This window comes from Callospermophilus lateralis, chromosome X, assembly GCF_048772815.1.
Source record: "Callospermophilus lateralis isolate mCalLat2 chromosome X, mCalLat2.hap1, whole genome shotgun sequence".
NCBI classification, from domain to species: domain Eukaryota; kingdom Metazoa; phylum Chordata; class Mammalia; order Rodentia; family Sciuridae; genus Callospermophilus; species Callospermophilus lateralis.
This window is the reverse complement of record NC_135325.1, coordinates 51106797-51121891: the sequence shown is the minus strand read 5'-3', so window position 1 is coordinate 51121891 and position 15095 is coordinate 51106797. Positions and strand designations below refer to the sequence as shown.

The 15095-nt window shown below is 37.8% G+C and overlaps 1 protein-coding gene and 2 pseudogenes across 4 annotated transcripts in view; 2 read left to right on the top strand and 1 right to left on the bottom strand.

Moving 5' to 3' along the window:
* Window positions 1–4795: 4795 nt before the first annotated feature.
* On the bottom strand, window positions 4796–5776 carry LOC143638539 (suppressor of cytokine signaling 6-like; annotated as a pseudogene).
* Window positions 5777–6078: 302 nt separating this feature from the next.
* On the top strand, window positions 6079–7382 carry LOC143638538 (barrier-to-autointegration factor pseudogene; annotated as a pseudogene).
* A 2453-nt stretch (window positions 7383–9835) lies between these two features.
* The window catches only part of Ogt (O-linked N-acetylglucosamine (GlcNAc) transferase), a 37804-nt gene continuing 32544 nt past the window's right edge, over window positions 9836–15095 (top strand). For 2 of the 4 annotated variants that reach the window (XR_013154681.1, XM_077107507.1), the window contains exons 1-3: window positions 9857–10100; window positions 13240–13420; window positions 14402–14645. Coding sequence is in view for 3 of the 4 variants with exons in the window: in XM_077107507.1 (XP_076963622.1) it covers window positions 10064–10100; window positions 13240–13420; window positions 14402–14645 (462 nt within the window). In the remaining variant the exon portion in view is untranslated. Of the gene's footprint in view, window positions 10101–13239; window positions 13421–14401; window positions 14646–15095 lie in introns of all 4 variants that reach the window. The other 2 variants (XM_077107508.1, XM_077107509.1) reach the window with 2 other exon arrangements.

Genomic DNA, 15095 nt, shown 5'->3' with positions numbered 1-15095 from the left:
ATTAGGCAATATCTACACTGAGCTATATCTCCATTCCATCTACAAGAATTTTTTATTATCTCTAGACTTAAGAGTTTGGAACACTTTTCAGATACAAACAACTACATATTTTCCCATGTTCTAACTGATTAATATAAAGGATCTTTAGAGCAGGGGATGTAGCTCAGTGGTAGAGCACTTGCCTAGCATGTACCAGGTTGAGTTTGATACCTAGAAGCACATACAAAAAATGATATTTATAAAAAACTTCTCTGTGGAATTAAAATGACTAATAAAGAAGATAAATTGTGTGCCATACTTTATTTTATAAATTTAAAGTGATTTATAGAAGTGGCGATTGTTTCTTTAGAGTATCAACATAATGGTCTATTGCTGGTAGTATGATTTCATTTTCAAATTAAGAATGTATATTTGATGAAAAAGCACTAAAATTTAAATGAAAAATACATTTTGAATTATTTGTAAAGCAATATCTCTTATGTACAGTGTGAAATATACAATAATTGCATATTTCTGAGGGCAGTACTGGGGATTAAACCTAAGGCCCACAGCACTGAGCTACATCACTAGCCTTTTACATTTTTATTGTGAGACAGGATTACATTAAATTGTCCAGGCTGGCCTTGAATTGCAATCCTCCTGCCTCAGCCTCCTGAATAGCTAGAATTACAGGCGTAGGCCACCATGCTCGGCTTCTGTGATAAATATTTTGACCTAAATTTCAGGTTATTGTGCAGTTAGAATGAGAACAGGTTTCCTGAGAGCTTTTTAAAGTACTTTCAATAGCTTTTATTATTTGTAAAAATGCATAATAGTGTCCTAGCAAAGCTGACAATAGCTCTAGCCTCTATCATGTTTTATAATGAAACATTTGATATAAAACAATTCTGAACCACTTATTATAGCAAATGGATACAGCTTTCCTGTTTCATTTCACCTTTTGCCTTGAGCTTAGATTTTTAGAGGCACGTATTTAAAAATCAGGTACAGGTTGTGCCCAATGTCAACTAAATTACCATTCAATAGAATCCAAAAATATAATCAAAAGATATTTAGACCAAACTACAGAATGAAGTTATAGCTCTTTTTTTCTTTTCATTCTTAACCAGAGTGTTTTAGTGTCTTTTTATTTTTTATTTTATTTTTTTTTGTACAGGGGATTGAACCCAGGATGCTTAACCACTGAGCCATATCCCCAGCCCTTTTTGGGGACAGGGGGTCGCTGAGTTGCTAAGTACCTTGCTAATCTGTTGAGACTGGTTTTGAACTCATAATCCTTCTGCCTTAGCCTCCTGAGTTGCTGGGATAACAGGTGTGTATCACCACGCCTGGCTGTTTTAGTGTCTTATAGTAAATCTTTCACATAATATGTGACTTATACCAAATAGTTCTCTTCACACAAAAACAGAAAACATTGCAATGTCCCTTTCTTTCTGTATGTAAATTTAATGGCAAATATTTTTATTTGTATTGATAAACTACCAGAACTTAACAATTACATAACTGTACCATTTTTCTTTAGAGTATTTTGTATTATGCATACACAAAAGTGCATCAAAAATTGGCTGTCTGAAATAGAAGGGTATTAATATCTGCTATCCAAAAAAACAAAAAGTACAAATTTAAAACAGATGAAAAATCAGAATAATCACAACACTAAATAGCTAGATCTTAAACACATGGTAGCTCCAAGAAAACACAGGGAACAAGCTATGTCCACATGACACAGTCCAAAGACCTGGGTGCATCATGGTCTCATAGGTAATATATGTAAGTGCTTCTAGAAACATGGAGAAGCCATTTTAACACTTTTTAACATACAGTGGCTCTCTTACAATTCTGCCATCTAATATAGATGCATAGAGACTTTTTATTCATCCTAGATGTATATTTTAATTGTTTACAAATAGATAATTTGCCAAATAATAATAATTTATTATTATTAGTTTTTGGTGTGGTACTAGGGATTGAACCCAGAGGTGTTCTACCACTGAGGTACAGCACCAGCCTTTATTTATTTTGAGATAGGGTCTTGCTCAATTGGTGATGCTGGCCTGGAATTTGGAAGCATCCTGCCTCAGCCTCCTTAGTCCCTGGGATTATAGGTGAGTATCAATACAACTGGCTCCGAATTCCATCTTATTAGGTGAAAACTTTGTAATGGTGCAATCAACGTTTCACTAAAATCAAATATCTTTTCTCTTTAATTAAAAATACCATAATACCTTTTCTTTTTGCAGTGCTGGGGATCAAACACAGGGCCTCAAAGTGTATACCACCGACCTACATCTTCAGCATCTATACCTTCTCTTGGTAGTATTTTACTTCTGACCTTAAAAAACACAGGGAAAGTGGCTACAGTAATGCACTCCTGTAATCCCAGGGGCCCAGGAAGCTGAGGCAGGAGGAATCCAACTTCAAGGCCAACCTTAGCAATTTAGCAAGGCCCTACACAACTTAGTGAGACCCTGTCTCAAAATAAAAAATAAAAAAGGGCTGGAGACTTAGTACCACTGGGTTGAATTCCTAGTACACAAAACCAAAACCAAAACCGAAACCAAACAAACAAGGACTGGGCATGGTGGCACAAGCCAGTCAGTAATCCTAGGGACTCAGGAAGCTTAAGCAGAAGTATCTCAAAAGTTTGAGGCCAGCCTTGGTAATTTAGTGAGACCCTGTCTCAAAATAAAAAATAAAAAGGGGTGGTAATGTGGATCAGTGGGAGAGTACTTGACTACTATCTATGTGCAAGGCCCTAAGTTAGATCCCTAGCACCACACATATACACACACTCACATACACACACACACACAAAAAAAAAAAAAAAAAAAAGAGGGACTGGGATTGTGGCTCAGTGGTAGAGCTCTTGTCTAGCATGTGTGAGGCCCTGGGTTCCATCCTCAGCACCACATAAAAAATAAACAAAATAAAGGTATTGTGTCCAACTACTTCTAAATAAATAAATAAGGGGGGGCTTGTGGGGATACAGTTATTTTTGAATGATGAAGACATTAAGTGTGACTAAACCCTTTATTTCTGTGTTTAAATGTGGGGTAAGGATAGGATAGGAAAACTTAAAAATGACAAAGTAGGAAGAAACATCTCGAGTTACATGTTCCATCTGAGAAGGACACATTTTTAAAGTTGTGTAACTGAAAACATTTCTGAACAAGGCCATTTCAAAACACTACATTACAGTCATGTGCAATGATGAATGCACTCTGCACCTAAAAATAACTAAAAAATTTTGGGGATAGTCGCTATACCCCCCATGACTACTGATTCAGAGAAAAAGTGATTAGTGATTTTAAATTATTTGAGACAGCTAAATTTAAAAGAAACAGACAAGACTCTTTTTAATGTCAATATATATGGTATGCAATAAAATATGGTTTTAATATTTTCCACATTTCCCACTATTTTTCAACTAGAGTCTTTCATTGGAGACAAGGGTGAAATCCAGCACATGTAATAATAACTACAATAAAATATATGAATTAAACTCCAAAACAATGTTTTTTTCTTTTTAAACAATGTTTTATTTTTATCCAAATCTATTTAAACTTTGTATAAATTTTAATGTTGCAAGAGAATCCAATCTGTTTATGAATTTAGTTGGACAATCAAGTTCTACCTAATATAATGCTAAGCAAATGAGATTGATAAAAATTTTCTAAAGTATACACCAAAAATACTATCATAGGAACCTAAGAACATCTAATACTTCAAATCATAGCTCTTGTTGTCTTTATGTTATACCAATTTGTATCAGAGTTTAATAAAAGAAATGGCAACAATTTCCAAATTTGTAGCATACTTTTTAAAAAAGATTTTTAAAATGTAAGGCAATTTAAAAAAATAAACAAACCAAGCCAGGAATGGTGGAACATGCCTGCAATCCCAGTGGCTCTGGAGGATGAAGCAGGAGGATTGCAAATTCAAGGCCAGCCTCAGCAATTTTTATCAAGGTCCTAAGCAACTTAGTGAGACTATGTATCAAAATTAAAAACAAAAAGGTCTGGAAATGTTGCTCAGTGGTAAATTGCCCTGAGTTAAATCCCCAGTACAAAAAACAATTCAGCTTTTCACAACCAAAATATTAGCACAACCTTAAAATAATTTAGAAAAGGGTGTTCTAAGATATGTTGCAGATGTGTTTTATTACCCAAAATTATGTTAATTCATAATTCTAAATTTTTATAAAGTATAAGATTAAAATAATTTTTAGTATGTGTAAATTCTGTATTTTATTACATAGGTATGTTTCTTCAACACTATCTTTTAAAATGGATTGTTTAAAGAGACAACTTTTATTCTAAATTTTTCATTCATTCAACTTTATTTCTGGTTGAATCCACATGATATGTGCTTTCTTTTTTTTTTTTAATTTTTTGTGGGGATGATGCTGGGGATTAACTCCAGATTATTTTTTTTTTAGAGAATTTTTTTTTTAAAGAGAGAGAGAGAGAGAGAGAGAGAGAGAGAGAGAGAGAGAGAATTTTTAATATTTATTTTTTTTAGTTTTCGGTGGACACAACATCTTTGTATGTGGTACTGAGGATCAAACCTGGGCTGCACGCATGCCAGGCGAGCGCACTACTGCTTGAGCCACATCCCCAGCCCATGATATGTGCTTTCAATGCATAAAATCATAGTGGATCTTCTACACATACAACTGAAACAGTTTGGGCAGCAAAAGATTTTTGTAACAATGAAAGGTTATAAATTGTATTTCAATCCTTTTTTCTTTTTCTCAAAGTGCAAAATGTAGGGTTCTCATAATCCCTCAGCAATGCTACTCCTGTAAATAATCCTTTGTTTTGTTTGTCATAGAAAGTTTTTTAAATAAGTATATTCTGGTAAGCTGACATAAAACAAATGACACATGTACTGCAATGAATAAACTTACATGAATTGTGATATTGGATTGGTCTATCAGAGTAAATTGCAGATCCAGGAAACTGAGATTTTGAATAACAATAAAGCTCCATTTTCAGAGTCTCTGGTTGAATGTTTAATTATCAACTAATTGTCCTTCCACATCTGGTTGTTCATAAAAGCAAAACCTACAATTCGAGTGTTCAATTCTAGTGTGAAGTGTTTTACTATAGAAATGAAAGCTTGAGCTTAAAAGATAATGGTCATCAGAACTATCCTGAACAAAAAACAACCACCTAGCACATTTGCTAGCTTCCACTCTGTCTTCTACTATATGTGATTGGTCCTGAATACCAACCTTGTTTTGAAAGTTTTTCAGCTCTGAAAAGCTTATCAAAACCACATGACCACTATTGCACGGATTCATAAACTCTTGCAACCCTAGCAACAGAGTCAGGATCAAAATTTAAATGATAGTGCATAGTTTCAGACACATAGAGGTCTGTGGTGGTGAGTCCATTTAAGTTCCTTTGGATTTGCTTAGTGTGCATTGGAGATAGCAATGGAAAGAGTAAGGGATGTCATCATGACTCCCTTGAGCTCTGCAATGATACTCCTATGATGCAGTGAACAAATCATTTATAGACAGGCCCACAAAGATTGCTGAGGCAACAATCATGTCCTGATCTATCTGATTCTCATATTTAGAGAAAACATTTCTTCCCACTTTAGAATAAATTTCAGAAACTTCCATGGGAAAACTGTCTAGACAATTGCCATAAATTTCTTTCAAATGAAACAGATTTTAGTCTAAAGGCACAGAAAACTGAAACCAGTCTTAAGGCCTAAGTCCAATAACTACAGGCATGTTCACCAAGGCAAAGATGCAAGTCTCCATTCTGAAATTCTGTACTTTTTATGAATTATTTGCTCTTTTTTTAAAAAAAAAATTAGTTGTAGATAGACACAATACCTTTATTTATTTTTATGTGGTGTTGAGGATAGAACGTAGTACTGAGCCACAACCCCAGCCCCTTAATGAATTATTTTGTTCTTTATACACAGTCTCAGGCTGAAGATTGTGAAAATCTTTTTGAATATCATTCCATGATAGAAACTTAGACTGGAAGAATAAACCAAGACTTTGCCTCTTGCCTCCACTGGATCTCACAATTTGTTGGTCAAGAAACCAAGTGGAGAATGAGAGCATTAAGCTCAATCAAGTTGACAACCTCCCTTAAGAATGGAGACTTTGTGGCAGAGCCTATGGGGGAAAAGCCAGTGAGGAGCCTGCCTGGGATTGGTGAAGTCCCGGACAAGAAGTTGGAGGAAAGGGGCTTTGATAAAGCGTATGTTGTCCTTGGTCAGTTTCTGGTGCTAAAGAAAGATGAAATCATCTTCCAGGAATGGCTGAAGGACACATGTGGTGCCAATGCCAAGTAGTCCCAGGACTAGTTTGGGTGCCTTTGAGAATGGTGTGATGTTCTCTGGGGAGCCCTCAATCCCCAGTCCTATTATCAAGTCTCCAGAGTTTGTATCCAAGTGGAGGCTCTTTGTCTTCTACAAAGGAAAAGATTGCTGTTGTTGCACTCGAGGGTCTTTGAGAATTCTCTCCCCTCACCATTGAATTTTTGCTCTTGCATGCAACTCCCTTTCTCTTTCCCCTGCCAGTTCCATACATGGAAACCTTTAACTAGCTTTTCTGATTGGATTCCTGGCCCCTTCCCCACCTTTACCTCTGGTCTGCTTGATGCCATTTGGCTCCTTTTTTGGCAATAACAGCCAATAAAGTCAGTGGCCTTCCTAATAAAAGAGGAAAGAAACAAAGTAGGAATTCAGAGGGAAGGTGACCTTATTAGTCTTTGACAACTTTTCTTGTGTGTGTGGTTCTGGGATCAATGGGGATCTAACCCAGGGGCTTGTGCATGTGAGGCAAGCACACTACCAACTGAGCTATACCCCCAGCCCATTTTGGCAGCTTTGTTTTTCTCACAAGGCATCCTCATTGTGGAGAGCTCAGGAAGGTGTACTCTTGGTTGCCTTTCTGCTTTTGTTTTGCAAAAAGCCACCATTTAAATTGTATCCATCAGCCTTTTCCTGTTTGACCTGTCTTTATTTTTCCTTCACCTTTTTCATCTTCACTGTTGATGATACAGCTGGCCATATCTTTAACATAGTGGCTACCAAATAAGGAATCATTTTTCCCAAATCGATTGGCTAGTGATGGTTATAGTACCAAGAAATCAGTTTTTTTTTCTTTTATTCAGGTTAAAAGATTTCTGGAAGTTTTATTATTTTTTTTTCTTGTGAAGGTTTTAGTCTTAAAAAGGTCTTTCTGGAATACTTACTATCACTACTTATCTGGAGAGTGTGGGAGGCTGTATCTGTGTATTTTTTCAGCTTCACTTAACCTTTAGGACCATTATCCAGCTGCTTTGATGGAGCAGCATGTGTCTCCACTTCCTCCTCCAGTACTGGTGCTACTACTGTACAATGTGTTTTAAGTCTGTAAATTTGTGGCAATTTGTTAACACAGCAACAGAAAATAGGCCATTATTGGTGTTATTTGAGTGGCAAAGTTTGGGACTGAGTTGAAGAAGTAGTTGATTTATTTACAGATGGTTTTAAATTTAGAATTCCTGTATGTAAAAGGTAGCAAAGAAAACAAACAAATCAGTGTGAAAGAGAAAACACAAAAGCACCTCCTTCAATGCTCAGGTCAAGTGTTCTTCATCTACTCCCTCCAGTCTGAAGTGACTGTTCCCTCCCCAGATATTTAGAAACCAGTGTATTAATTAGCATATTTAATTGCCTAAATAATAATCTTCTGTATTGTTCTCCAGTGGCTTTTTTTTTATGGGGAGGGTACTAGGGATTGAACCCAGGGGTGCTTAAGCAGCGGGTCACATTCCCAGCCTCTTTTTATTTTTTTGAGACAGCGTCCTGCTCAGTTGCCTAGGGCCTTGCTAAATTGCTGAGACTGGCTTTGAACTTGTGATCCTCCTGCTTCAGCCTCCCCAGCTGCTGGGATTACAGGCATGCACCAACACGCCCAGCCCCAGTGGCTTTTTGTGCCTATCAAAGTAGGCTTCAAATTTCTTGAGGGCTAGGAACTTGTTTTGTTCATTTTATGTTTCCTATAGTGCCTTGAACATAGAGATTCTAGCAAATGTTACAAGAGTGGCTGAAGAAGATATGCTTGTCTGATGAATAAGTACTTCAAACACAACCTTCCAGGAGTTATTTCTGGAAGGCACCTGGTTGGAGTTCTTAAAGTGTTTTCTTATTGAGTCACCAAGAGCTCCACCACCCACTTTCCATAGCGGAAAAATGTATCATAACATCCTATGACTCTTCTCTCAGGATAAGAAACCGTAGAACATGAGTATCTGTAAGCTAAATAGTCTGCCCGACTGAGAGCATGACCTGGCATTTAACAAGAAGAGTTCTGCCTAATTAACTAGTACAGCTAATCACTAAGGCATAAACATCTGCCAGAGGAATCTGAGAAGTCTGTTTTAAAATTTGAAAAGCTGGGGCACTTGTGTGTGTGTGTGTGTGTGTGTGTGTGTGTGTGTATGTGGTTACTAGTGAAATCAAATTACAAGACAAGGTTGGTGCCCAATTTCCAGGAGAGTTTGTGTAGTGAATTTTGTCTTTTTCACTGCATGATGTGATTTTTGATTATTGGATGGAAAAATTAACAACATTATGATTTTTTTCTGTGTTCATATCCATAACTAACAGTTTGTCAACTATATCTAAGAAGTTGAGAATTCATTATGTCCCTGAATTGTTATTTTTTGATGTTGTCAAGGGACTAGGTAGTAGAAAGACTATCAAGAAATTCACTGACCTGGTTTCTTAAATTAAGGACTTTTTTGAAATCACAAGGCTCTGAGACATCCAACTTGTAGTCTCCAGTGGCTTGTAATAATTTCTTGCTGAAGTAACAAGCTACCTTAAATCTTTTCTGGAACAAAAGAGGAGGCATAAATTAATAACAATGTGACAAAATTGAATGCTGGACTTGAAACTGCAGGAGGATCATAAGGGCTGATTTGTTAAAGAAGGGCAATTCATGACAATCTAGATTTAGGCAGAGGACAAATGAACTCATTTAGCATTGTTGAAGTACCTTGAGCTTAATGGAATCACAGACTGACGATTTGCAGGGCTATTTGGTAGAAATGAAGTCACTGAAAGTCACGAATTTTGACAGAAGTGGATCATTTTTAACATTTTTATAGTAGCTTTTGGCGTGCAAACTCTCATTATGTCCCCGAGTTATTAAGCATTTGCCCTGTAACTGTGGGCAAAACTCGCCCGAATACCGAAACGATTTTGAAATTTCCGGCTATAGTACCGAAATCTGAGATGTTCGTGTTCATTTGACCCTGCGAAAGTATCAGTCTTTTTCCGCGAAGTGCTTAAATCAGTGGGTGGAGTTAGAATTACGACGTGTTCAAATCCGAATCCTCTCCCCCATCTTTTCAAACAATTCCGTCTTTGAAATACAATCATTTGAATTTATTTGTTCTGAATTGACCCATCAGCTTTGTAACTATCCTTTTCTGTACGAACAAAGTTGGCTAAACTTTTTTAGACGCCTCTGGCATTTCTGTTAACATTGACATTATTGAGTAGGTAACAAACAGACTTATACTTTACCACTTTGGCAAAAATGTATCCGACGTATATGTGAATTTTTTTTTACCCCTCCGTTTCACTCTTGAAAAACTTGGGACTCGCCTGCTCCACTAAATGCCCAAACTGGGAGTCGGGTTGACAGGGTTGTCGCATGCGCTCTCGACACAATCATGTTTGTCGCAATGGGCCCTGCGCGGAAGGTTACCTAAGACCAGTGACTTTAATGATAGTCATTTGGTTGGTAGCGCTGGTTACCGTGCTACCTCCGCGAGGGTACTTGATTGTAACAGAAAGTAGTTCCGGCCCGTGTTGTTTCGGCCGAGGAGCCGTCGCCGCCATTTCAAGACCGTGAGAGGTAGATGGCCAACTAGAGTTCCCAAGGTTCGAAGCCTGTTAACTGCTGCCGCCTCTTAAACCTTCCAAAACACTGATATAGCTGCTGTCCTCTTCCTACTACCTCCAGAAACATTCTTGCCAGTAGTGGCAGCAGTTGGAGTCAATTACCCCCTTCTTGGTCTCCCTCAAGAAGCTCCAGATGGCGTCTTCCGTGGGCAACGTGGCCGACAGCACAGGTACCAGTGTCCGGTTCTACCGTGGCAGACACCCCTTTGGGGTCTGGCGCCGTCCTGTACCTTTCATCACTCCCTCCCTGCCCTCTAACCATCCCCATTACATCGTGGTCTACTGGCATCTGATCAGGTTTTCCGCTGTCGTCTGTTCCTCAAACATTTTCGCTTGCTTGTTTGCTTGCTTGCTTGCTTTATGCTGCTTTCTTTGCTTTTTTTTCCTTTAACCCCGTAAATGTTCTAGTCTTCTACTCTCTTCGGGACGCTTTTAACCACACGTGCGCGCTTAGAATGTCTTGGAATGGACTGCATTGGAATCCTTGCCCTTTCAAAATCCTTCGCAACCGTTTTCTCCTTTAATTCCAGCTCATTGCCCTCTCCTTTCCCTCTCCACCTCCCCCTCAAGCCCTTTCCCCCTAACTACATTTGGTCTTATTCTGCCAATCCAGGGCGGGGGTGCCATTTCGATGTAATCATATTCTCACTTTGCATCACGCAAAGACCATCAAAAGCTCGTCGATGTGCTTCAAGTAACCTCAAGAAGAGGGGACATTGAGCAGCACTTCGCTGGGCATCTTTATGGTGTTCTTTCGGTTGAGCGGTCCTGGTTTAGATTGGAAATTTCCAGGGGTTCCCTGTGCCATCGCCCAATTCCACCCGCTGCCCCCAGCTTGCGTTTCCCACCCAGTCGTCCTTCCCCGCCCGCGGGGAACCACACCCTTTCCTTCGCGAGGTTGCCAACCCTGTGGTACACTTCCTATCCTTGGGAGGGAAATCACCCTGGTGCGTTGCTTTGCGTTGACCACCCTGCCCGCCCAATTTTCGCTTTGTGTTACTTTCTCGATGTATTCCTCCGCCGCCGCCTGGGTCTTCCATCCCCATTCTTTAGCCCAGTATCTCTTTATTCATAGGGTGTATATTTTTTTTTTAAGTTTCCATCTTTGCTTGAAGAGTTTGTAAAGCAACTGGAGTGTAGCTGCACAAGTGCAAGGCGGTTGCCCTTTTAGACAATTCAGTCGCGTGCATTTGGTACTAAAAATAAGAAAACAACCAAATTATAGGAGTGTCCTTCGGCTGCCTTTCCATATTGAGATTATTTGGGGCGGGAGGGTTTCGGGAATTGGACTGTGGTTCTAAGGTTTCCAGTGAGGTGGTGGTGGTGGTGGTTATTGTTGTTTTTGGCGATTTCGCAGTTGAGATGTGTCAAGGGTTTTAGTTACTGGTTTTTTTTTTTTTTTTTGGACACTGCAATAAGTAATAGGTGAATCTTTTTTAGTATCCTATCCATAATTGTACGGAATGGGATCCGTAATTAGCCCGTTCTTCCGTCCCCATTCCCTCACCGTGATTTTCAAAGATTTTAAGATTCTGTACTAGAGTCCTTATTTCCGTTATTTGAGGAAGTGGTCATGCAATTGTTAAAATAGAAGATAAGCAGCTTTGAAAGTGACAAAGTAATGTGTTAAATTAAGGAGCTAGGAAGTCCTTGAGACTTTTCTAAAATGTAATTTTCTAGTTTCTATTAGATATAACCTCCCCCAAGTTTGAACGCAAGTCTTTTCTGCTCCTTTTTTCGTGGTCAGCTGTGCATTCTATTCGGAAATTTACTTTGCTCTCCGGAGTATCCAGAACACTTTCAACTCTGATGATTGGGGAGCTAGGCTCAAATTTGAGCTTGTCACTCTGACCTTGGTAAAATTAAGTAATGTCTGTGGTTTCCCATTCCAGCCTTGTAGTGAAAGTGCTGCGGTTGAAATCCCAATAATGTATCACTGTTTAGATAAATATTTACCGTTGAGACTTAAGCTGGTCTCCTCCCCCCTTTTGAGTTTTAGCTATATTCTTTATCATTATGTATCTGAATTAATTCACACACAGCAAAGTGTTTTTATTTGTAATTCATTCTGTTGAGTTTTATTCAGTGTCTTATACTGTAGCATTTTCCCGTTTTTTTTTTTTTTTTTTTTTTTTTTTTTTTTTTTTTTTTTTTTTTTAACCACTGCAGTGCTTGGTTATTATATAGGGTTGTTTGCAATGCCTTCTTTTCTCAGTGCCGCAGCTTTTGGAGAATGTTAGTGCTAAGACCAGTGTGGGTGGAGTTTAGCTAATTTAGTCTCCTTGTGAGTTTGGGATGGTAGAGGAGCAGTATATATTCTCTCTCTCTCTCTCTCTCTCTCTCTCTCTGTATGTGTGTGTGTGTGTGTGTGTGTGTGTGTTTTGAGATAGTCTTGCTAAGTGGCTGAGGCTGTTTTTGACCTTGCCAATCTCCTCTTGCATCACCACACCCAGCTTTTTCTGGTCTTTTTTTCCCCGTTTATTTTATTTATTTATATATTTTTAATGTGGTGTTGAGGGTTGAACCCAGTGCCTCACACGTGCTAGGCAAACACTCTACCACTGAGCCATAACCCCAGCCCTCAGATCTTTATTTAAAATGTTTGATGGCCCCTTTAAATATTTTGGCTCTTGACAAATGAATTCATCTTGTTTATCATCTGTTTTAAAAATAATGCCTTGCCTTTTTAGTTTTTTTCCCTTCAGCTTTGTCTCTAGTAGTGCCCTCCTTAAAAAAAAATTAAATTGTGATATATAAACATATCAATATAATAAGTTTAAAACACATTTTGTATCCCCATCCACATTAAGAGATGCTTGAGATAGATTGTTAATATTACCCCATCCCATAGAAATCCAACCTGAAACCTGGGTGGGACAAAGTATTAAGTTTCTCGGTAGGTTATTATGACATTATTAAATCTTTGTGACTTTTGCAGATTGTACATTTAATATTTTGTTTCAGTATGTTAACTAAGATATAAGGAACAATGTTTAGTGAATCTTCAGATGCTACCTAGAATTTAGAATTTAGAAGTATAAAATAGTTCAAATGTAATCTCATTTGGAAGTAAATACTCCCATGTGGCTTGGAAAAGAAAGAATTAATGGATGAATTCTAAAGATACCAATTCTGCACCTGATGTTAACTAGGGGTTATAAATAACATGCAGAACACTCTAGTGCTTTACATAGTTTCAAGCATTTTCATCTTTAAGTTTAATATACCATATTTTTACATTTTTTTGTTTGCATTTCTAACTTTTTGTTTTCCCCCCTCCTTCCCTCAAATGTTTTGATGATTCTCCAGAACCAACGAAACGTATGCTTTCCTTCCAAGGGTTAGCTGAGTTGGCACATCGAGAATATCAGGCAGGAGATTTTGAGGCAGCTGAAAGACACTGCATGCAGCTCTGGAGACAAGAGCCAGACAATACTGGTGTGCTTTTATTACTTTCATCTATACACTTCCAGTGTCGAAGGCTGGACAGGTAGGAGATATGGGGGGTACCTACCTCTGGGTGCTGAGCTTAAAAAATGATACTTAAGTATTTGAACTTGAATTTTTTCCTGTACTGGGTTTCAGTTACGCCAGCAACACACATCTGCTCTTTTGCCCACTTGTGAAATGCTTGACTGCCAGTTTTTCTCCCTTCTTTTGTGTGGTGGTAGTTATATTATCAATATGACTAGGGACTTTTTCTATATTTTTCCACCTGGATCTGCTGCTTTATTAACTGTCTTCAGGTAACAAATTATTCTTAGTGTACATCTGAGCATCCAGTCTTAAGTTTACAAGACCTGTCAGCTTGAGGAACTGAAATGCACAGAAATGATAATGTGTATGCTGTGCATATGTAGTTCATGTTGGAAATGCCATCATTGTTAAGAAGTGTTGCTTTTAGCTAATCAGTTGAATTAATCAAAAGGGAAGAATTTTCTCTTGTCCTTTTAATAAATTGTCGTTCTGGTGTATTTAAACATTTAAAGAGGTGCATCATTAAATCTTACAAATAGGAAATGAGACTCATACACATTCTCAATATTAATGATCATGATTTACAGTGTGGCAGTTTGGTAGTAGGACTCTAAGAAGAATTTAATAAGGGGCTGGGGTTGTGGCTCAGTAGTAGAGTGCTCACCTAGCATGGGTGAGGCACTGGATTCGATCCTCAGCACCACATAAAAATAAATGAATAAAAATAAAGGCATTATGTCCACTGACAACTAAAAAAAAATTAAAAAAAAAAGAATTGAATAAGAAAAGGCTTTCTAATTTGAAATCTGGAATGTCTTCATTTTTGTAAAACCGATTTCTAACATTTTTTTGCTCTGCGCCAGTTAAAAGATAATGTAATGTTACATAATTAGCAATAGCACAGGATCTTCAGAAACTGTTACAGTTGCATATGGGCCGTGCCTTCTTTTCTGTAATATGTATACCCATGCATCAACACTTTCACCTTTTCCAGATCTGCTCACTTTAGCACCCTGGCAATTAAACAGAACCCCCTTCTGGCAGAAGCCTATTCGAATTTGGGGAATGTGTACAAGGAAAGAGGGCAATTGCAGGAAGCAATTGAACATTATCGACATGCATTGCGTCTCAAGCCTGATTTCATCGATGGTTATATTAACCTAGCAGCTGCATTGGTAGCAGCAGGTGATATGGAAGGAGCAGTACAAGCTTATGTCTCTGCTCTTCAGTACAATCCTGTAAGTAAAGTTTTAATAATTACTTTCCCTTCACAGAAAGTCCCCCAGAAACACCATAATAGATACTGAAATTGTTTTGCCTGTAATAAAGTCAAGGGTTTAGAAATGTTTAGGTACTTAAAATGGTGAAAATGCTTAGACCTGGTCTGTGTTAAGAAATTTGTCTTATATACCAAATTATGTAAAAAAGCATAAAAATTATCCTTATAAGAAACTCTGTCAATTTTCTATAACATCCCTAAAGTACAAGACATATGACATTGTTTCTTTAAGCTGTTTTGATTAACTTGGGATACATTTTAATAGGTGCTTGTAACAGTTACTTGATTTTTCAAGGAATGGTAGGTAAAAGGTTTTAATATGTAAAATAAATTAAAACAAGGTGCTAAACAAGGCTACAAAAAATTTGTTGCTCAATAACCTATTCTCTTTCAACATAAGAGAATTGAG